We start from the raw sequence: 23,970 nt of genomic DNA on the forward strand, positions 1-23,970 counted from the left end.
CCCGCAAGTACTTAATTGGTGATCCCTTAATGCATCAGATAATGTCCTACCAACGAATCCCTACTTCTAGTCAAGTTGTGCCACAAATTTCTCTTCTCCCCCAATTCTATTCAGTACTTCGTCATTAGTTACATGATCTATCCATCTAATCTTCACAATTCGTCTGTAACACCACATTTCAAAAGCTTCTATCCTCTTCTTGTCTGAACTGTTTACTGTCCATGATTCACTTCCATACATCGCTATACTCCATACAAATACTTTCAGAAAAGACTTCCTGACACTATGTTAACAAATTTCTCTTCTTCAGAAACGCTTTCCTTGCCACTGCCAGTCTACATTTCATATCCTCTTTACTTTGACTATCATCAGTTATTTTGCTCCCCAAATAGCAAAACTCATCTACCATTTCCTAATCAAATTCCCTCAGCATCACCTGATTTAATTCAACTACATTCCATTATCCTCATTTTGCTTTTTTATATGTTCATCTTATAGCCTCCTTTCAAGACTGTCCATTCCATTCAACTGTTCTTCCAAGTCCTTTGCTTTCTCTGACAGAATTACAATGTCATCAGCAAACCTCAAGGTTTTTATTTCTCCCTGGATTTTAATTCCTACTACAAATTTTTCTTTCCTTTCCTTAACTGCTTGTTCAATGTACAGATTGAATAGCACTGGGGATAGGTTACAACCTTGTCTCACTCCCTTCTCAACCATTGCTTTCCTTTCGCGCCCCTCAACTCCTATAACTGCCTTCTGGTTTCTATACAAATTATAAATAGCCTTTTGTTCCCTGTATTTGATCCCTGCCACCTTCGGAATTTGAAAGAGTATTTCAGTAAAGATTTTCAAAAGTTTTCTCTGAGTCTACAAATGCCTTTCTGTAACCAATCTTCTAAGATAAGACGTAGGTTCAGTATTGCCTCGCGTTTTCCTACATTTCTACAGAATCCAAACTGATCCTCCCCAAGGTCGGCTTCTACCAGTTTTTCCATTCATCTGTAAAGAATTCGAATTAGTATTTTGCAACGATGACTTATTAAACAGATAGTTTGGTAATTTTCACATTATCTGACAATAGAGTCATATATCAAAAGAACTGCGTTAATCATTAGCACCTGAGTATTTTTCTAGTTACAAAGGAAAGTTGCGTGTCGTGTTGACTTGCTTTAAGAAGTGTGCTTCATGGATTATTTTGTCGTGCATAAACAGAAATTGTCAAAATTTGGTCTTTTTCCAGCAGAGGAGTGGGGAGAATTCAATTTTACAACTGATGGCAGAGTAATTTTTTGCAAAGCCTGACAAAAAAGCAAACAAACAGAGGTTATTTTTATCATTCATTTTATCTAACAATATCCTTGCTACTCTTCTCCCCTTGGCTTTTCAAATCAAAATTTAAATTAGATTACAGACATGTATGTGAGACTCAAAGATGACATTTTACATGATCATGTTCTTATTTTTTAGTTACTGCTATCTTCTTAGTATTCATTTGTTTCAATTTTAGGTAAGCTACAATAAAGTCACATTTCCTTCGGCACAAAGCTTCTGCAGCTCACATTACAAGTGCCACTAGGAAGAAGAAGAACCAACAACAGCTTCAATCAACAATTTTGTCTATGACCAGTAGTGCAGTGGATGGCTTTAATGTAGACTTGTGTGAGGCTCTAGCATCTGTGAAAGTGCCATGGAACGTGCTGAACAACCCTATTTTTAAGAGCTTTCTAGAGAGTATCAGTGGCCGCAACATACCACACGAGTTGACACTGCACAAATATTATTTGAAACAAGTGTATGAAAAGGCTATTGCTGATATTTAAATAGACACTGGTGACTACTGTAACTGCCTTTCAGTTGACAAGACCACTGACTGTTGTGGCAGGCTTATAGCAAATGTCATTATGTGTTTAATATTTATATATTTATTTATTTTTCAATAAAAGATTTTTCATTAAAGTATTACAAAAAGATAAAACAACGATAGCACAGGTACATGTCCCAACTAACTGTTTATGCATTTTTTATTGCTGATATAAGGAATTGTTAACTGTATTTTCCACAAAGAACTAGAATAACTGTGCCAAAATTGTTGTGACAGTGCCACGACATTTAAGAGTGCCGCCACATCAGTACGTGCAAACGGCAATAGAGGCGCTCCGCAATTCGGCTGAGAGCGGGAGCGCCACCTAGCTACGAATGGCACCGGCCGCATGTCACGGCACAGCAGTCGAATGACCGATACAGAATTGGTAGCATGTAACCAGCTATTGTTTCTACGTTTGTATATCCACGCAATTTATTAGTGATTAAAGCTTATAACACTTTTTGGCGACGAGGATGGGATATTTTTGTTCCTGCGTTGTGGATTTGTGTGTTCGTGTCGGGGCAGACATGGAACAGCTTATGCAAGCGCTCATTTAATAACAAACACAGCTAACAGCTGCTATTCAGGCGTTGTCGACATCGCTTACTCATCGTCTGTCTTCCTCTTCTCCACCTCCGTTCCCTCCTTACGACGAGGCCGCTGAAGACTGGGAGGATTATGAGAAGCGTTTGCGGCAACACTTCTTGGCTTTCGGCGTTGTCGACGCTCCTATGTGTAAGTCGTTATTTCTATCATGGATTTCCCCACGGATCTATCAGCTGCTATCTCAGTTAGCCCCGCTGCGGGAACCTGCCTCTCTGTCCTTCCAAGAAATGTGTGACATTGTCTAACTATTACCGAAAAAACACCCACGTCGTTGCCGCCCGCGTGGCGTTCTACCGGTGTTGTAAACAGCCCCATCAATCTTACCGGGCTTGGGCAGAGGAACTACACGGTCTGAGTAGGAAATGTCAGTTTGTCACGGACACTCATCATGAGTCTTATGCTGATTCAATGGTTTGGAACGCTATTCTACAGCTTGCTCCTGATAAAGAAGTTCGGCAACATGCCTTACAACTGCCAAACCCGTCGTTGTCGGAAGTTCTCAGCATCGCTCAATCCTTTGAAGTGTCTCACGCTGCTGGTGTGCAAATAGACGCGTGGTGTGATGTAGGCGCTATACAGACTACTTTCGACACGCGCGATTTGCCTGTTTCCCAGGGGACGGACGATGTGGCAGCAGTTCACTTGCATCAACAACGTCGCGTTGGGCCGCCACGCTCGCAGAGAAAACAGCTACCACAGAAGCAGGTTTGTTCCGCACTTCCTTCTTGTCCACGTTGTTTCGTACAGCATGACAGGGCCGCGTGTCCAAAACGTTGGGCCACGTGTAATTCATGTAGGAAAAAAGGCCACATTGCTTCTGTGTGTCAGTCCCCTAAAGTTCCTGTCGATGAGGACGAGGCATCGGACATGGATGTTAACTGTGTGCTTTCTCAACCAAATAAGTTGTTTGTTACTGTTCGTGTTCTGGATAAAGACATTCGCATGCAAGTGGACACTGGCTCTGCAGTAACTCTCATTAATTCTCGCACGTATTTGGAGTTGGGCTCCCCTCCCTTGTCTCCAGTTACGCGAAATCTGACAACTTATAATAAACAGAAAACTATCGTTGGCCAGTTTGATCCTTCCACTGCCTACAAGTCTGTTGTTAGGCCCCTCACGTTTTATGTAGTGGATCATGCGGGCACTGAAAACCTGTTCAGTTATGATGCTTTCCAGTTGTTCGGGTTCTCCATTGATGATGATGTGCACCTCATATCTGAGCATATTCCGTATCAACAGCTGGATGGATTGTATTCTGAATTATCGTCCATGTTCTCTGCTGGTCTGGGTCGTGCCAAGGATTTTGAAGCCCACATTACTCTTAAACTTACAGCTCGCCCTAAGTTTTTCCGGGCACGCCCTACTCCGGTAGCATTGCGTGCACCTGTCAAGGCTGAGATAGACAGGTTAACAGCTTCAGGGATTCTCCTTCCTGTTACCTCCAGCGAATGGGCATCGCCAATCGTGGTGGTTTCTAAACCAAACGGGAGTCTGTGATTGTATGGTGATTTTAAAGCCATTGTCAACGCTCAGAGCCTCATTGACACTTATCCTCTTCCCCATCCTGAGGAGTTATTTACCAAGCTCGCTGGGGGCCAGTTCTTTTCCAAACTTGACTTATCGGAGGCGTACCATCAGTTGCCGTTGGATGCGTCTTCCAAGGAATTTCTCGTCATCAACACTCCTTGTGGGTTGTATCAGTACCAGCGGTTACCATTTGGCGTCGCTAGCGTGCCGGCCATTTTTCAGCGGTTTTTGGAACAGCTCACGGCTTCCGTTCCCGGCTGCATAAACTATCTGGATGACATTGTTGTCACGGGGGCCTCCACTGAGGAGCACCTTCGCAATTTGCGTTCACTGTTTCGGGTTCTGCATTCGGCTGGGTTGAAGTGCAATCTGGACAAGTCCCAGTTCTTCCAACCCTCCATCGTGTATCTTGGTTTCCACTTGTCCCGTGAGGGTATACGTCCTGAACGTCAGCATGTTGCGGCCATTACTGCTCTACCCCGGCCGTCTACGGTGAAAGAACTTCAGGCGTTTCTAGGCAAGATTGCTTATTATCACAAATTCATTCCATCCGCGGCGGCAATAGCTCATCCTCTGCATCAGCTGTTACGCAAAAACGTTCCTTTCTGTTGGTTCGAAGAGTGTGAGCAGGCTTTTTTCCACCTGAAGGCTCATTTGCAGTCGGCGCCTTGTCTTGCCACATTCCGTCCGGGTCAGCACTTGGTTCTGGCGACTGACGCGTCCCAGTATGGCCTAGGGGCTGTTCTCGCCCATCGATATCATCAAATCGAAAAGGAGGCACTCGCTATCATTTATGCTCTAAAAACGTTCAGCGTTTTTTTGTGTGGTTCCAAGTTTCACCTCATCACCGACCACAAGCCGCTGGTCTCTCTGTTCAACCCATCGGCGTCGCTTCTGGATAAGGCAGCCCACCGCCTGCAACGTTGGGCCTTATACTTGTCTCGTTTTCATTATGAAATTCACTATCGCCCCACGGCCCAGCACGCCAAGGCTGACGCGTTGTCACGTTTGACGATGGGCCCCGTCTCAGTTTTCGATCGAGATGAACTACTCTGTTTCTACATTGATGAGGCAGAACGTCGTGCGGTCAAGGGTTTTCCGCTTACAGGTTCGCAGGTCGCGTTGGCTACTGCGCGGGACCCGGTCCTGCGTCAGGTGATCGGTTTTATTCAATGGGGTTGGCCGGACAGGACCAAGGGCTGGGCATCGGATTCCCTTCGCAACTACCATGCCTTGCGCCTTCGTCTGTCTGTTCTTGATGGTGTTGTTCTTCTGGCCACAGATGGCGCATCTCCACGGGTCGTGGTGCCAGCCTATCTTCGCAAAGATGTTCTCAAACTGTTGCATGAAGACCATTGGGGGATTTCTCCGACTAAGTCCCTGGCCCGCAGGCACGTTTATTGGCCCGGTATTGATTCGGACATCGCCCACATGGTCGCTGCGTGTGGTCAGTGTGCTCAACAACTGGCTGCACCCTGTACAATGCCCTCTCCGTGGCCTGACCCGGCGCAGCCATGGGAACAGGTGCACGCTGACTTTTCCGGCCCCTTCCTCGGCACTTATTGGCTGCTGTTGATTGACGCCTTCTCGAAGTTTCCTTTTGTTGTTCGATGTCCGTCGCCCACCACTGCGGCGACGACGCTGGCTTTGTCCAAAATCTTTGCGCTAGAAGGTCTACCATCCACGATCGTCACGGAAAATGGCCCTCAGTTCTCTTCGCAGGCCTTCCGTGATTTTTGTACTGGACAAGGGATTCATCATGTTACAGCACCGCCCTTCCATCCGCAATGAAATGGGGAGGTCGAGCGCCTTGTCCGCACTTTCAAAAGCCAGATGAAAAAATTCCTTAGTGTTCTTTCCACAGATGACGCTCTGTTGCATTTTCTGAGTTCTTATTGCTTCACGCCTCTGGGTGATCGCAGCCCTGCTGAACTCATGCATGGCCGCCAACCGCGCACTCTACTGCACCTGCTTCACCCTGTCAGGCCTTGTACTGTGTCCACTCGTGCGGGAAAATACTCGGTGGGCGCCGACGTGTGGGCACGAGGGTATGGATTTCGCCCTAAATGGATTCCAGGGGTGGTCAAGGCTCTTCGCGGCCGCCGGCTTTGTGAAATACGTACGGACGACGGCATGGTTGTTCGCCATTACGACCAGATGCGCCCACGAGTGGTGGCCACGCCGGTGCCACCGCCCCTTCCTTCGCCTCCACCAGCCCGAGAAGCCAGTCCTGTCACTGCTGCCGATCTCCCGTGCGTGTTGCTGCAGCCGACGTCGCTACCGCTTCCGAGTACGCCGGAACCGGCCCCAGTCGCGACGCCGCCTTCTCCGGGACCCATCTCGCTGGAGCACACCCCCAGGTCCACGACACCTACGGATGCTGCTCCGGAGTTTTCACCCATCATCTCGTCCAGGAGGCACGTTCCATGCACAGGCTTCCGTCCTGGACATTTTCGACTGTACTCTCATGTTTCTCCGCAGGATCTTCTTGGGGGCCTCCCAAGAGGCCATGGATGTCTCCGCGCTGTCCGTGTCTCCCGGGAAGTGAGTGTTTTTTTTCAAGGGGGGAAAGTGTTGTGGCAGTGCCACGACATTTAAGAGTGCCGCCACATCAGTACGCGCAAACGGCGATAGAGGCGCTCCGCAATTCGGCTGAGCGCGAGAGCGCCACCTAGCTACGAACGGCGCCGGCCGCATGTCACGGCACGGCAGTCGAATGACCGATACGGAATTGGTAGCATGTAACCAGCTATTGTTTCTACGTTTGTATATCCACGCAATTTATTAGTGATTAAAGGTTATAACAAAAATATAACAAAATTTTCTATTTTAACATTATTGTTTGTCATATTTTCCACTAAATGCTAAAATAGTTTGTTTAAAGCTACAAAGGACTAGAACAAGAGAATAAACTGCTAAAACCCATTTATAAAAAAGCAAAAATCTAGGCCCTGCTGATGAGAAGCAACAAGATGTCAACACATCTTGAAAGCTCTCGTAATTTAAAGTAATGGGCCAGTAGATATCACCTGAATCTCTCTGAAGCTGACATACCAAGGTCTACAAACTTACCTGGCATCTAGTACTTGTTAAAAGTTTTACAGACTCTCCTGTTCTTCAGTCGAGTTAGTTGGTTCAGAATACTTAAAGGTAGTTTCCAAAAGTTGAATCAATATACTCAAAAATATCCATAATCCCTTTTTTATTCAGCCTATGAAGGACATGCCCTTCAGTGACTATTGTTGGGACATCATATCCATCCACATGAGCTGAAAGCTGAAGATAATGGTAGGGGTAGCACAAGGGTCGGCACAAAGCGTGCAAGTTGAGCCAAACAGCATGACACGCAGAAGACATCATTACAAAGCACCACAAATAAATAAAGTTCTGCTTGAAGCTAGCACAGTAGTCTACCTTCATCTGGCAGCACAAATAACTATAGTTCCCCTTTAAGTTGTAAAGCTATTTCAACACTTTTTCATGATTCCTCATTTTGGAGTCTTTTATTACTATCTGGTTTTGGCAGTCCACATTTACAATTAAGGTATCTGAATCATTAGTGGACAGGTCCTTGTCTTTTGAACTTGTCATGTTTTTATCCAGTTGTTCTTTCAAAGCTGCAGTTAAGGAAGAAAATATGTGATGGCTTTACACATATTCGTTGCAAACAACAGTTTAATACAAAAACCTGCAAATCATGTTAGAGAGGTGTGTGTGTGTGTGTGTGTGTGTGTGTGTGTGTGTGTGTGTGTGTGAGAGAGATTATATAATTTGGAGGGCGGGGCGGGGGGGTTAAAATAAACATGGGCTTTTTCCAAAGCTAGGAATATTTTTTTTTCTTATACAAATCTGTCTATTGTTCAGAGTCAGATGTAATACGTAGTGCTTTAGAATCTCAACATTTTCTCATTGTTTACTAATCATGTTAACATGATTCAGCTTTAAAAAAATGAAGGGGATTTTGCTGCTCTTTTTGTTCCTTATTCCACTTGTCAAGAATGAATATTAGTATCACAAGTCATAGGTATTAAAGCAGACGCAATTTACAAATCTACACAAAATATAACTTTATTATCTTGTAGGAAGAATACTTACTCATTCCAGGTGGACTTCCCAAATTCATCTGTTTATCAACCTCTGATTGCAGCTGCTTTAATTTCTCTGCTTCTTCTTCCATTTCTCTCACTCTTGCTTTAATGGCCTCCAATTCCTCAAATAAAAATATAACGTAAGTTCACTCCACTTCTGGATGCCAATACCTTGCATTATAGCCAATTATAAAACGCATATGTTAATTCACTTTTAAAAAAATAGTATACAGGAAAGTAGACAAAAACTAAACACAGTTTCATCATAATGCAGTTGTTTTACATATTACACTTCTTTATGAACATAAGAAATGTCTGCGTGAAAATCGAAGACACTGTTACAACATTAACAACCTGTTAAGTCTTAAAAGCATCTTCAGGCTATTTAACCCTCGAGTGTGGGTGCATTGATTTTTGTAACACAAGCAGGTCCATGGTGCACTCTGTACACATTTAAAAGATAGCTGTCTTCATGTTACCAAGGTAAGCATGAATGAGCAATACCACAGTTTAATCTTAGTTTAATTAAACAATGATACAATAAACTTACATTATATGAGCTAAATCGTCCTTTAATTAAAAATAAATTACTTTCATTACATCACTCACATGATGCGTACAAGCAATGACTTACTGTAACCATTAAACAGCACAGTTGCATTAGATCACAGCCAAACACACATTATATTGCTAATTATCTCTTGTCCAGCCACCTCATTATGGGACTGTGCCGCTAGCTTGGAATCTGGGTCATTTCCTTACATAGATTGTACACTTTTCTCACCTAGCATGCATTTTAGTTTATATTACTGCTGCCCACTTGGACATATGACAGCATGACTTAGCACTGGATTAGCTGAAGCAATAATGAAGGAATAGGTATGGACTCTCAGCTGTAAAGCAACAATGGAACAGTACAATACTACTCTATTTGTGGTAGACATTTATACAAAGGCACACCCATTTGAGGTTTAAAATGCATTTATCAGTATATGAAGACTGTCCTATTTTTGAATATCATTGTTAAAAACACCGTTGGTTATTACACGGTACAGACTACTGAAAATTAAAAAAGAATGTGTTGATGTATAACTCAGTTTCCCTTCATATTTTTGTGCTCTGAAAAGAAGAGAGTTGCACACAAGGGAAATTTGCAGCAAGCTGTTTCAAACCTGCCAGAAGACCAATGACAAGAAATAGTACAATGGTGATATAATGGGATCAGATTTACAAAAAGGCACATTAGCTATTTTCACGTTTCTGTTCATGGACTTTGCTGAAGGGTCACATTTATAAGTTCTCTCTTACTAAAATTTCATCAAGTACGGAAGATTCTTCCTTAATTGCACAACTGTATATTTGGAGAGGGGCTGTCTAATAAATTTTATCCACTCCATTACATCACTCTGACCAGCTGTAACAGAGGAGAAACAAAATAGTAGCACTTTTTTAAAATAAATACAGGGCGATTAAAAAATGAAGAACTGATTTCAACTGCTAATTACAGAGAAATAATGAAATAAATACATTACACACATGACTGGATAGCGGAAGGTTCAAAGTCTTATATTTGCACAAACACTGAGTTCAACATGAGCCCCATGCATTGCCTGAGAAACATCAAAATGACAGTCCATTTCAATCCACACATGAATCAAATGGTCACTGTTTATTAAATTGACAGCTTCAACAACTTCATTTCTCAGCTTTTGAATGTACCCCAGAAAAAAATTGCAAGGTGTGAAGTCTGGCGAGATGGGAGGCCTAAACCAACGAACAAGATCTTGTTGTCCACCTCTTCCAATCCAACACTGTAGGATGGTGGTATTAAGATAACGATGCACCTCCAGGGGAAAGTGACACAGTATGCCATCACACATAAAAATAAAATCATTGGAATATTCATGAAGTTGAGGAAACAACCAATTTTGCGGCATGCCCTGTTATGACATGCCTGTTACAAATTCCTCCCAAAAAAGAAAAGTCCATAAACTTTGTTAGCAGAAACAGCACAAAACACATCCAGTTTCGGGGTTCCACGTTCAACGACGACGCCAGATTTTGTGACCCCCAAATTCTTACACTATGGCAGTTTACTTTACCCGATAGATGAAAACATTGATTCGTCCAAAAAGACGAGCCTTTCAGAAGAAATGTCCTCTGCCATATCCTGGAGAACTGAAATGCAAAATTCACACCCTTTGTTATGATTACCACGATGCAACTGCTGCCGTAACTGCAACTTTCAAGGCTTCACACGCACGCATCATTCCAGAACATGCCACGAAGTTCCTGGCCTGCCTGTCTTTTTTATTTCAAGGGCTCCATGTGAATGCATCTCTGATGCGCTCTACATTTTCATCGCACATGTATGGTCTAACAGCGCTCTTCCCTTTGCATGCGCAACTACCTTCCAGGAATTTTGTATGCCAGTTGTAAACCTGCTTGAACAGAGGCAACTTCTAACTGAATCAATGGTGAAAAGCATGTTCTACTTGAACAATGGATTGACTTTGTGCAAATTCCAACACACAAAATAATTTCTCTTGTGATGATGTCACCACATTGCAACAAACAAACGAACAAACAACAGTGTAGCTGTGTCAAAACTTTGAACCTTCCTCTATCCAATGACACGCTCAATGTTTATCCATGTTATATTGTTTGACTGTAATAAACAATTGAAATCTGTTCTTTCTTTCTTTCTTTCTTTCTTTCTGAGTCACCTGGTAAAATGACAGACTATAAACTTATCTTCCTTAAGCGGAAACACAGCTTCTTTAGGGACTCGAGGATAATAGTAAAGTGAAGGGCGATAACCAATGACAGTTTATTGCTCCTATTTCTACATGAAAACACATTCAGATATAATACAAAACATTTGGATACGAGTTTCAGAGGCCTGGATGAAAAAAAAAGAAAAGAAAAAAAAAAGTGAAATATCAGAAGTAGGTAAAAGAAAGTGTTAAAACGTATGCAGCGAATTATGGAACAAACATTACATTCAAATTAATATAAGGACCACACGTCAACATTTTCAGCAACATCAAAAACAAATCCATGTTACAATAGGATATTTGGATTTGAAACTATATTCATTGTTACTGAACTGACAATGCCTGTGACATAGCACAGGTAGTAGTGAGAAATGGCACCTGCAACCTAGTTTATATAGACTTAAAAGACCACGATTTTAAACAATTATTGGGCAGAGAAATTTATTTTGGGAATGTGGCAGACACACTTAGCCCTTCATTAATACACTCTCCCTGGCATACAACAGTAGCAAGGCAAGAAAATGATAATGTGTGTGAAATTAAGCATATGCTGCTTTCTCTCCCAAAGTAATAGAAAGTCAAGCAAAGAGGACTTACGCTGAGTTAGTCTTCAAAAATTTGAAAGAGGGTTACCTGATGAAAGAAATGTTGGTAAGACATCAGTCGGATATTAATTCCTGCACCTACTTGATATAGGTTCAACAAAAAAGGGGACTACAGTTCTGATGACAGAACTGTTGCCCCATTCTTTATGAAAACCAGACATCTGCCTGTTTCTCTTGATACGCAACACACAATGATTACTGAGAGTATGCAGGAAAGTTTGTGTTAAATCACCGTATCAAGAGCTACTGCACTTTCATTTCGTACCATTACAATGCACCAGGTTACACAGAACTGAGAACTCGCATAGTATTATGAAAAGAAGCACCGCAAGTGCTGCCTTACATACCCTATAGCTTCCATTTTAAAAATTGTTGAAGGGAATCCATTAGGTGTATACAGCAACAAAGTTTTTAGTTAGTTAAAAAAAAAAGTTACGTCTCACATGGAGCATTCTCGAAAATTGGTACTTTATTGCTGTATACCGAAAAGTTAATATTATGGTATTACAAGACTCTCACCTGTCAGGAAACCATTACAAATTTCATATAATCACCAGTGCCGCACTAAAGAACTAATAGGAAGTCACTATTATGTTAGAAATATGACAAAGACCTGTAGTTTTCAATAAGAATACACATTGTTGTGCAAACGTCTGAAAAACTCCTCACTCTCGGCTGAGTCTTAAACTGAACTTTGTTATGAAAGCTAACATGCTAATCCATTGTCTAATGGTTTTGGTGACCGAGAACAGACACTTATGCCATCTGTTGCCTTACCTTAAAAAAAAAAAAAAAAAAAAAAAAAAAAAAAAAAAAAAAAAAAAAAAAACCGAGAACAAACACTTATGCCATCTGTTGCCTTATCTAAAAAAAGTTAACAATTATGACAGGAAAAATATTAGCTACTAATAACTCAATGTCCATCAGGAAAGTTAGAGAAAATGAGTGTCTGGGAGGTGTAGAGGTCAAACTTATGTGGGATGTATGTATTTCATAAAATGGACATCATCGAATTCAAGAAATGTTCAAAGCAAACCATTAACTTGCACTGTGAACATAGAATGAAAAATGGCACACCACAGTGATCACAATGGTTTGCACAATCAATATTGAAGGTAAACTCCTTGGGAGTTCCAAATTGTGCAGGACAATTAGCAAGGTATCCGCCCTTAAATAATGCATAGAGAATAATATTGATGTAACAGGCAAAACAGTCTGTCATGGAGCTTATCATGAAACTTGATATCCTTTAAGGCATAAGTTGCAGACAGTGCGATAATATATTTTATAGGTATGGAAAAAACAAACCTCTAGAGGCTGAATTTATTCAGTGGTTTCAGGTGGTATGACGTACAATGTTGCATATTTTTCAGAAGGAATAGTTTGCTGCAAAGGAATATGGTTTTTATAGACAGACCAGGAATCAAACAAAAGCAAGTTATTTTGACTAACTATTGGCCAAAAGCAGTACTCTTACAGTAGTTTTAGTTCGCTTAAGCCCATTTCCCACTCCTGCTTGCTGTGACGTAAACATTCCCTACTGCCCCTGCAAGATAATGCACACGAGAAATAACTTCTCACAGCACAACAAATAACCTTCCAGCCAATTTACCATCCAGATTAACAGTTGGCATAATTGTATACAAATGCGTTAAGGTACTGATGTTAGTTGATTTTGATGTAGCTCTCTTGATACGTCGTATTTCCAACATTCCCCTCATACGCATTTCCTCTTCAAATCTCGATTGGTCCAAGTTGAAAACAAATTCCTTACTGTACATGGTGGCAGCCAGTCACGGAATTTCTTAGGGTATTGGTCTAAAAAATTTATTTCAAAGACCCAATGAAATCTTTACAAGTTTTCTCCCAGAGTAACTTATGCTGTGCCTACGTGACACAAGTTGCCTGTCTTTGAAAACCGAGGCAGTTCTGTCCAGGTAAAGCTGCTGACAAGAAACGTCCTGAGAGCTCTGCTGAAACTGCTAGCGAATTCACGCCATTGGTTTTAGCCAACAGCGTGTATGGGATACAGGTCACGTGTGTGGACACTGGAGTGTTCTGTGGTGCGGAACACAGTTGCCTCTTTCTCTTGGAATCCAGACCTCGAACAGAACAGACGTCTTTCTGGATGGCAGAGCCTCTGACTCTGCTTTTCATGACCGGCCACCAACGTAAGTTAACATGAACCACTTCCCTTTCAGTTGCCCATTTAACTGTTCGACCTCCAGGACTGGCCTAAACCTGGTGACTTCCAACCTTAGGCGCACCCCTTTTACACCGTACATTGAAACATATCCTCTTTAGTGTACTTAATTTCCTGTTTTGTCATTTAATGGCAGCCGGCAGCCCTGGATGCACACTCCCAAATCCTGACTGCTCGAACTCCTGCACACTGTCGTCTAAAGGCATATGTAACAACCTTCTCCCCCTTTCCCTGCCCGTATACATTAACACTGGTAACCAGAAGTGGGATCATATTCATTAACATTACGAAGTTTCTCTCATATACAAATTTTTGGGCTGATCCTGCAGCTTGCTATGCATTGTTGTAATGACGCTTTGTTTGAAATTTCATTATCTTACGTATTACAACTCTGTAGCACAGTTTGAAGTTATGCAACTATCCACTAATTCTCTTGAAATTTGCAGTTTGCTGTACATAACATAGTAGGTCACTACCATGCATATCTTGTAAATTGTTTCTAACATCCTTGAAACATCCTTTTTGTAACTCTTTGAATATCAGTTTTTCTTATGTGCTACACGGTCATATTGCTTCAGTCTCATTCGAAAACTGTTCAGAATTGTTTTTTACTGTGCTGTAGATGATCTTACACGTATGTAATTATGTTTCTTAAGGTTTAAATTATGTTTAGCACCCATTCCTCAGACAGTGATTGTCCTGTACTACCTTTCACTGGACATGGGATTTGTTGCCTCCTGGTTGACAAGGATGATGAATGAAATGGCTCTCACCTGTTTCACTATCACTTTCACCTGTTAAGCAAGTATCATCATCATTGTACTCTTGTACGTAGCCCGTACAGTGTAGCATATCTGACACCTCACATTCCACTGATTCATCTTGCAATAATGTTAATATTTCACCTGCCACTTCTTTCTCATTCTGATGGAATGTCAACTTTGGCAGCTGCTGTTGTAGACATAATGCAACGTCTGCTTTGTTTGTTGATGCCACTGCTCTGCTTTGTATCAACACCACTAGCACTGTAGCATTGTTGTGAGATACACATTGACTTTGCAATTCAACTATGCTCCGTAGCCTCATGCTGTGCTCACCATTGGATGCCTCTAGTCCACCCTCCCCCAGTTGCCATTAGCAGCCAATATTGCAACCTCGCCCTCAAGGGTTCCTTGTAAGTGAAGAGTGGATTGTGTCGCCCTCTGCAGTGAGAGGGAGTTTTCTGCACACATTTAACACTGTGTTGGATGCTGTGAAATAAAGAGCTGTGTGAGGTAAAGTTTAGCATGCTTTAATAATCTAAAACTGAAATAACTAGCAACATTTTGGTTGCTGAAAAGTTGGAAGTACAGGGTGTATACGTGGACAAGGAAAAAAAATTCCTGGATTTCCCGGTAAAAAATACACTTTCTCCCGGATGAAAACATACTTTTCCCCTATTAACTGACAGTATATTTTCTCTCCAAACTGTATAACTTATCAGTCCTTTGAATGATTATGGTTTTATACACGGGCGTAGAATTTCCCGGCGCTTTAGAAAACGAAACACAGGACAATAAACACGTTTTGGAAAAATCTTTGATGTGCAGCAATATGTACGCTGCCTATTTTCGTATTACGAAAGTATAAATTCGAATTCCACCAAACACCGCATGTTACTTTCCGAAGCATTGAAATTGAGATTGCGATATGCTTTTGTAAGCCAGTCATAGCTCATGTCACATGATCTCACCAGCCAATAACAGTGGGTCTTCAGAGCTTAGAGCACGTGGTGAAGTCAGCCAATAGCAACATCACTGTTAAGTAGTGCGAACACACAAACAGGAAAAGTTAATGGTTTAAATTAATATACATAGTGCCGTTACACGAAACACAAAGCTTTTACATATAATATTGGTCTATAAGACTAAAACGCTACAAGAGAAGCTAAGCTTTCACGTATGATGTTGGTCTTTTATGCGCCTATTACAATTTAAGATATATCACACAAATGTGCCAGTAAAATTTTTAATAACAACATAAATGTCTGATCATCTGGGCTGGAAATTTACCTAAATGACTAGTCATCAAAGAGCTGATTTTTAAATGACAGTCAAACGCTCTGTGATTTAAGAAATTCATCGTACATTCTCGCACATAGTTCAACTTGCGTAAAAGGAAATTACTTCGATGGTAACACTTTTCAAACCACCATTCAGAATATTTTCCTGCGACCTGTTAGAAACAGGTATGTTTCTGCAATTGCTAGAGCGCGCCAGATGACAGGCGTCACCTAGCTTGCGCAGCAACGATATCGTAGAGAGCCCGTACGTTCGTATGTGTAAAACATTAAAAGATCTTACATTATGTCATACTCCAAGAACATCGGAATTTCATAATCCATACTAAAAAGTGCACATTCGTATGTTCAGATTCCCAGAAAAGTAGGCCACGATCTGATATTAAGCTTTTCAATGTGGTTTTCGGGATGTAAATTTTCTTGGAGTACCAGTACTGTGTTATCTCATGTTTGGTTCTTTATTATGGCATAATGCCATACGTGCTAGAAGTTGGAGACGCTTCGAATATGTCTGCCTCAGCGGAAAAGATTAATAAAAGGAAACTTCTTTAGCAAGCAGACAAAAATATTGTTCTGCAATGCTTGACTGCCAGAAAGGGGGAAATAAAATCTGGAACTAACAACACATTTTAGCCTTCCGTAATTATGTGAATGTGTTTTAATTCAGTTGATAGCTCCCGGCCACAGAAATCTGTTTTGTTTTCATTTGACGTGAGAGCAGTAAACTAAGAGGAAACAGCAAAAATCACTAAATGTAAACACGGGTCACATGGTGACTATCCACTTCCCCACTATAACTCAGACTGCTCTGCGCATCAGTCCCAGATCTACGATATTTCCGAACCGGGGCAATACCCCGCCACTCTCTCTAGCATTTGAGATAGGTCGTCAAAAATTTTAGAAAAGTGAATTTTCAAAAATATGTTCATTTTGTAGGGCACATCTTTCTGAAGAGTCTGATGCATGAAACACATGTGTTCGAGGAAATGTAAGACATGTTATTTGGTCGTAAGTGTGCCAAAGTGCAGTGCCTCGCCTCCTCACACAGCATTCTTCTATTGACCATATTCTGGACAGTGGAAATTAAAATGTCCTGTGGTGCCTCTCCTGCTCACAGTCGGCCGGTTTGACATCCTGTCCCTCTCTTTTCATTTCTTTTAAAAAAAAAACTCTTCAGAAAATTTGCACTCTTTATTGCCTATGAGCTAACAACTTGGCTGTTTTGTGTGACATAAAATTAAATATAGGGTACATAAACCCAGCAAAGACATGAGACAAGCAAGCCAATACACATTTCTTCAATCCTTAACTCCTAGAATTTTTTCTCTCTAATCTTGGTACAGTTTTACATGGCGTGCTTTCCTTTCTGTGAAAGAATCTATTACCTTATCAAAATTCGTCAAACGTTTTACTACATGAAGAATCGAAATGTCATTGTCAAATACTGAAAAAGCTGTTAATACAAATAGGACCCAAGACTGGTGTGGTTTGCCGATCTGATTATGTCTATTTTGTCACTGCTTGCTAGATAAAACAAAATAGGCCTTTCTAATACAGCAACAATTGTACACACACTAAATAAACGAGACTGTTTTGGCACAAACAGACTTTTTTGTAACAACAGAATACAATTCACAAAGTACCAATATCAAAAGCCTAATAGGCTTACTACAAGCAAAAAGGTTTACGTTAGGAAATAGTTTCACACTTCATTCATATGCTCCAGTTTCTCAAGCATGAGATCGAAAAGAAGTAGTACGAAATGTTTATACAAACTTGGAATTGTCATATTGTTTCATAATTTGTTTGGTGTCCCTGTTTCTTCTCTTTCCTTGTTCTAACAAACAGTCTTGTTATCACTGATTCTGTAACTATTCCTGTCAATGTCAAAGCTTATTCGTAGGTTAACCTCACTAACTCTTGTCCATTATAATTATCCGGGCTGTTATGCCGTGGTCGGTTGATGAATTCTGTGTCGATTCCCAACGTTTCGTCTCCGACTGTGGGAGACATCTTCAAGGGGGTCCGTAGCTCAATGGAAGGTCCAACACACCCACTGGCTCGCTACTGACTGCCGCTAAATTCCGTGTCTGCGTGCTGCCACGCCGCGGCGTGACGTCACGTGTTTTGAAAACGTCAGTGCAATTGGCCGCTGTCCGTCGCCGGCGATCGCCGTTGCCATCACCCAGTAGTGGGCGGGTGGTACACGCCATCTTTAACACCGGCATCCATATGCCGTTTAATTTCACACCCTCCTCCTTACGGTTGAAATTATTTGGGTGTTTAGCGATTTCAATTGCCTCCCTGTAGAGCCTTTCGTAATATCTGCTTGTGGCAGCTAGAACTTGGGTCTCCTCGAAACGGATATTGTGGTTCCCTGGCTGGAAAGCATGCTCCGCAACAGCTGATCGTTCCGTTTCTCCTCTTCTGCAATTTCCCTTATGCTCTTCCAAACGTTTAGAAACAGTTCTTTTAGTGGTACCCACATAAACATCACCACAGCTGCATGGGATCCTATACACTCCAGCTTTTTCCGGTGGTTTGCGAGCGTCCTTGGCAGGCCTAAGGTATTCCTGTATCTTCCTGGTGGGCTTGTAAATTACGGTAATATTCCGCTTCGTCAAGAACCTCCCTATTCTTTCCGTTACATTTTTAACAAACGGCAGGAAAACCTTAGATTTTGCAGTAGCCTGTACGCCAGTATGATTTCTGCGTGGGTGCCGCAACGCACGTTTTATTTTGGCGGATGAATATCCGTTCTTCATTAGTGCATTGTGGAGATGTTCCATCTCAGTGTCGAGCAACTCAGGTTCACAAATATTTCTAGCTCTGTCCGCTAACGTCTTGATAACACCCCGCTTTTGTTGTGGGTGGTGGTTCGAATCCCGGTGCAAATAACGGTCTGTGTGCGTGGGTTTGCGGTATACTGAGTGGCCCAAACTACCATTTTCGTTTCTAAAAACAAGCACATCGAGGAAATGTAACTTGCCGTCTACCTCCTCCTCCATTGTAAACTGAACTCTCGAGTTTATACTGTTTAGATGTTCGTGGAACCGGCTTAGTTCCTCCCTACCACGTCTCCACAGCACAAACGTGTCATCCACGTATCGGAACCATAGATTTGGTTTTTTGCTGGCAGTACCTAAGGCCTGTCCTTCGAATTTCTCCATAAAGAAGTTTGCAATTACGGGACTTAGGGGGCTTCCCATAGCCACGCCATCCGTTTGCTCATAAAACTGTTCATTCCACTTGAAGTATGTGGTCGTCAAACAACACTTAAACAGTTCTGAAATATCGTTAGGAAAAATTCGATCCAGCTGTTCCAATACATCATTAAGTGGAACCATGGTAAACAGCGATGCCACATCGAAGCTGAGCAATATGTCCTCCGGCTGGACCACTATGCCATTCAATCTGCTGATGAAATGTGTCGAATTCTTTATATAAGAGTCCGAACGGCCCGCATGTGGTTTTAGCAGCATAGTCAAAAACTTGGCTAACGAGTAGGTGGGCGAACCAATGGCACTTAGTATCGGCCTTAACGGCACATTTTCTTTATGAATTTTGGGCAATCCATAAAGCCTCAGTGGTAGCGCAACCGAATTGCAGAGACCTTTCTGTACACTCTCTTCAATGGAGGACTTTTTTATTAACCGCGACACAGTTCTGAGAACGCTGTTAGTGGGGTCCTTATTCAGCTTCCTATATGCTTGCGGATCCAGCAGATCAGTAATTTTACTCCGATAGTCAGCCACATGCACAACCACCGTTGCGCTTCCTTTGTCAGCTGGGAGAACCAAAATACTATCGTCGTCATTCAGGAGTTTTAAAGCTCTTCTCTCACCCACAGTTATATTACTTTTCGGCGGTTTTGCATTGCCTAATATTCTTACTGTTTCTATACGGATTTCTTCAGCTGTTACAGAATCCACACTGCGAATTCCTGCTTCTACACTGGCTATAATTTCTTCCGTGGGCACAAAACGCGGACTAACAGCAAAATTTCCTCCCTTGGCAAGCACAGATGTCTCATCGTCAGATAACGAACGTTTGGACAAATTGATAACGGTCCGGGAAACGTCTAAATGCCGAACAGTCTGATTAGGTAGCAAATTATCAAACTACTTCTTCTGTCTACTAGACGTTGTCAACATACGCTTCCCCATGGTATCATGCAGTAGTCTATCAATTTTATCCCAGTCACTGCTGCACAGTTTATTACTGATCGTAATATGGAGAGACATTAACTTACAGTTTGTGCTTGCCAAGTCCCGTCGGGTCAGCTGAATGCGCTCTCGTAGTAAGGCCTCCTCAGTCCGTTTGAAAATGCGTTGTGCCTTTCCCGAATAGAACAGTCGCTTTATCTTCAGAAACATGCTGTCTGTGGTAACAACACAAGTACCATAACTCTTATTAGGTACAACACCAATACCAAATGTACGGAAAGATATAATATCTCTCTCATTATAGTTCTCCAGTCCTCCTAAAGGTGTCTTACCTCCTCGGTAGTATGGCAATAGTCAACCATGAATTACCACTCACAACCTCATTTGTTGTGCAAGAAAAATTAATCTTACATCCTACAAAAGTAATGGGTCCTCCAAGTAGTTGCTGTTGTCCTGTAGGCTTTGGTATAATATCGAAAGTGCCTACATTCTTATACACTGGTAGCCTACTCCTTTTTCTGTATCTTCTGCTGCTGCTATGGTAAGGCATGGCTGTGTGTACTGTGCGGCTGCCTCGAGTCAAATTAACATGCTGTTGCCTCACGAATGAGACTGGGCCCCCAGCGGATGTGGCCACTGATAAGAGCGCAGCGAGCCAATCAGCACCGACCGGAAGGGCGTCGCCACCGGATGTAATGTTTTTCGTAGCGGATCGCGCTTAGTTGAAACTAAAGCGTGATCCTCCGAGCTCTAGCGGCAGCGAGTGTAACTCGTTTCAAGGTCACTCGCCTTTCCAAGTATTATGCAATAGCTAGACACAGCCATGCGTTATAGCTCTCAAGTCAATTCATCAACCGACCACGGCATAACAGCCTGGATAATTATAATGGAGATGATATTTCCGGCCGTGAAAGTCTACATTTTAGTCTCACTAACTCTGCCAGAATCACCGGTTTAGTCTCCGGCGATTATTCTCCGGTTAAGCATTGTTACATGTTCGTACAACACGATTTCCACGCTTCTTCCAAAACAGAACTTCAGCTGCTGCTAGCCAGGGACTGTACAACTGGCCCTTACTAGTGTAGCGATCTGGCCAAAAATTTTCTGTCAAAATTTCATTTTCTTGGATACACCGAGAAGGTAATACGTAATCTTTCTTACCTGTTATTCGTTTATTTCCACTCCTGTAGTCTGAATCTATGGATTTTGCTAGTAATTATAACAACGCTCATCATTCGCAAACCCAATCACACAATCAGACAGCGGTTGGCATTCATCCGTTCGGCCTTAACTCCACTCAGCTCGTAGAGTCCCTTTTGTCTGTAGGAAAGTTTGTTTCTACATGGGACGAGGATTCCCCAGACAGAGACATCATGTACATTATGCACACATTCACAGATCAACTTACGATTCATTAGAAATCAACTTGGAAAGTGTTCAAAAACCGACAGGGATGCGTTGCAGTCATATGAATAATCGATAGACTAACGTGTGCTGGATGCTAGTCGCTTTGTGAAACAAGTTTCCCCCCCCCCCCCCCCCTCCCTCCAGGCCGTCCTAGATCAGGGCCTGCTGCGCATGCATGAATCTGGCAGCTGGGGCGCTCCAGTAAAATTTTTCCCGGTGGCATCTACACGCTTTCCTTGTGTGATTTTGGTTTACTCATGTTTCGTCCAAGAAAAAATGTTCTTATTCCCAGATTTTCTTACTTCAATAATACGTCTTAAAAATTGTACCCTAGAAGCAGCAATATCACTACATTCCATCAAAAACTTTCTTCCGTCATTTGTATGCACATATTTGAATCCAATATTTTTAAGTATTCTATTCATTGAAGTCATGTTATCTTTAAAATTTATGGTTTCACGCATTTTCACTGTGCGTGTGTGTGGGTTTTTTTTTTTTTTTTTTTTTTTTTCCTTCAGTAGGAAATTCGCCAGTGTTGTACATGCTGAGCACTTCTCGTCTTAGAACATCTTTGTCGAAATTATCTAAATTGGTTACAGTCCTACCACGAGTGCGATATTTCCCTGGCAATCTGAAAAGTGGGCTTCCACAGGTCTCTGTAGATAATTTTCCTTCATTGGCTATCCGCTGAACGGTTCTCAAGCCAACGCCTGTCGCTTCTGCAGTGCGTTCCTGAGATCTGGCAATGTCTGTGATAGGTCCACCGTTTTCTGCTTCGCGCTTGAAAAAAAAAAAGCATGTATCCTGTAAATTATGTCCCTCGCCTGTTTATGGAGAGTTTGTCGCTTACCACCATCATTAGCCATGACAATTTGGAACAAATGCGATAAAAATTCACCAAATAATAACTACAATCACATTTAACACTCTCACTCACCAAGACATTCACAGCAGACCGCTCAGAAAACTGCTGAACACTCATTGGCTGTCAGCAGATGCGTGACGTCAGGTGCATAAAACGAGCCTTGAATCGGCCACAGTTGTTCATGGTTCCAACTATATAGAGTGTTCATTTTAATTGGAGACATTGAAATATCCGAAAATCTACACATCAGATCAAACAAATTTGTAACTAAAATTTGTCTGTCTCCGAGGGGGACATCCAATGATACCAAAACCGACGAATTTGTGGTCAAATTTGTTATAATTGCATGTCCCCTTCCCAGAGGAACTAATTTTCATTACTATTTCTTTGGCTCTGTGTGTTGTTTTCAAGAGATTTCAATGTCCCCAGTTAAAATGAACACCCTTTATAACATAAACAGTTTTTATAAACTGGGAAATATTCCATCTTTAGCGACTCTAATAAAACTTTTATTTATACCAGAATCATTTCGCTTTTTTTCTAAAACGTTCTGAATAAAACAAAGTTGGCAAAGTACACAAAACTGAATTGTGGACGTAATAAAACATAGAAACTAAAATATATTGTCAGTGAGGTGCAGTGCGCAAACAATTTGTGTTTGTCACAACGGACAGCAAATACTTGCCAAAACATAGATCAGTCAACGAAAACATCGAATATGATGTTGCCAAAGCAGCGAAGCAAAGAATTGCCTGAGACAGTCAAGTAGCTCAGCAACGTACGAACCGAAATTCTGCTCTTAATAACACTTTTAATACTGTCGCAAAAGATATATCTCAATATGAATAGTAAAACAGCGACTGCGAAAGTGAAGATATACAAACAAAACGGATAACATGAATATTATAAGTGTGCCTTTTCTTTGTTTTTAATTGCGGTGAAAAGAAATACTGGAGGACAAAATTAGAAAAACCGAAAACTTATTATGATTATAATGAAGAGACAAAGCACTAGAAACTTCAAAAAATTACATTCAAACGAATAAAATTCATGAAGTAAGACACTTCGATATTGTTTTTAAATAAAGAAAATATTAAGCACCAAACAAGGTTTGAACTCAGAACCTTTCCCTTAGCAGCGAATCACGTTAACCATTACATTAACGCAGCTCGTTATTTAACAGAACTCCTGGAGGACTTTAAAATATCATGCAAAATACCGACAAACACTGTTGGTATGACTCACGTTTCGTCGAATTACAATAGGAAATAAACAATTACCGCTCTTCTTTACTGCGAAAAAGCGGTTTGTGAGAATGATACAAACACCTTTCCTTGCTATCGCCTGAATGAGGAGGCTTGTTGCTTGTTTGGTTTAATTAATTAATAGAATATGAAGCAATTGGTATAAAGAATGTTTTTTCCAAACTTTCTATAAAAGGAAGTCTGCTATCAAGACATTGCTATTGTCCAATTACTTTATTTATGACTGATCGTTTCTAAAACTGAAGACACTCGTCCGTGCTCTGCACTGCAGTCGAGCTCTGGCAACGTCGTTCTCTATTCATTGGCTGACTGTGTTTTGTGACGTCAGATGCGCAGAATGAACTTAAACTCGGCCGCCGTCGTAAATGACACACACTATAGGCGCTGTGAAGGTTGGGTGAGCGACGGAAGCCACTTTAGACAGGGTGGGAAGAATCTCTGACAGAATGTCTCTAATTTATGGCATGATGATAGCAGCCCTGACAATGCATGTGGTTCAGTTGTTCTGGTCTGGAGTGGTTTCAGGTGAGGAAGC

General features: G+C 41.7%; 1 protein-coding gene across 1 annotated transcript in view; it reads right to left on the reverse strand.

Moving 5' to 3' along the window:
* The window catches only part of LOC124605853 (polyadenylate-binding protein 2), a 117,780-nt gene that overhangs the window by 79,294 nt on the left and 14,516 nt on the right, over positions 1-23,970 (reverse strand). The window contains exon 3 of the mRNA XM_047137787.1: positions 8,096-8,210. Within this exon, the coding sequence (XP_046993743.1) occupies positions 8,096-8,210 (115 nt within the window). The remainder of the gene's footprint in view (positions 1-8,095; positions 8,211-23,970) is intronic.

The sequence above is a fragment of the Schistocerca americana genome, chromosome 3 (assembly GCF_021461395.2).
Source record: "Schistocerca americana isolate TAMUIC-IGC-003095 chromosome 3, iqSchAmer2.1, whole genome shotgun sequence".
Classification (NCBI taxonomy): Eukaryota; Metazoa; Arthropoda; class Insecta; order Orthoptera; family Acrididae; genus Schistocerca; species Schistocerca americana.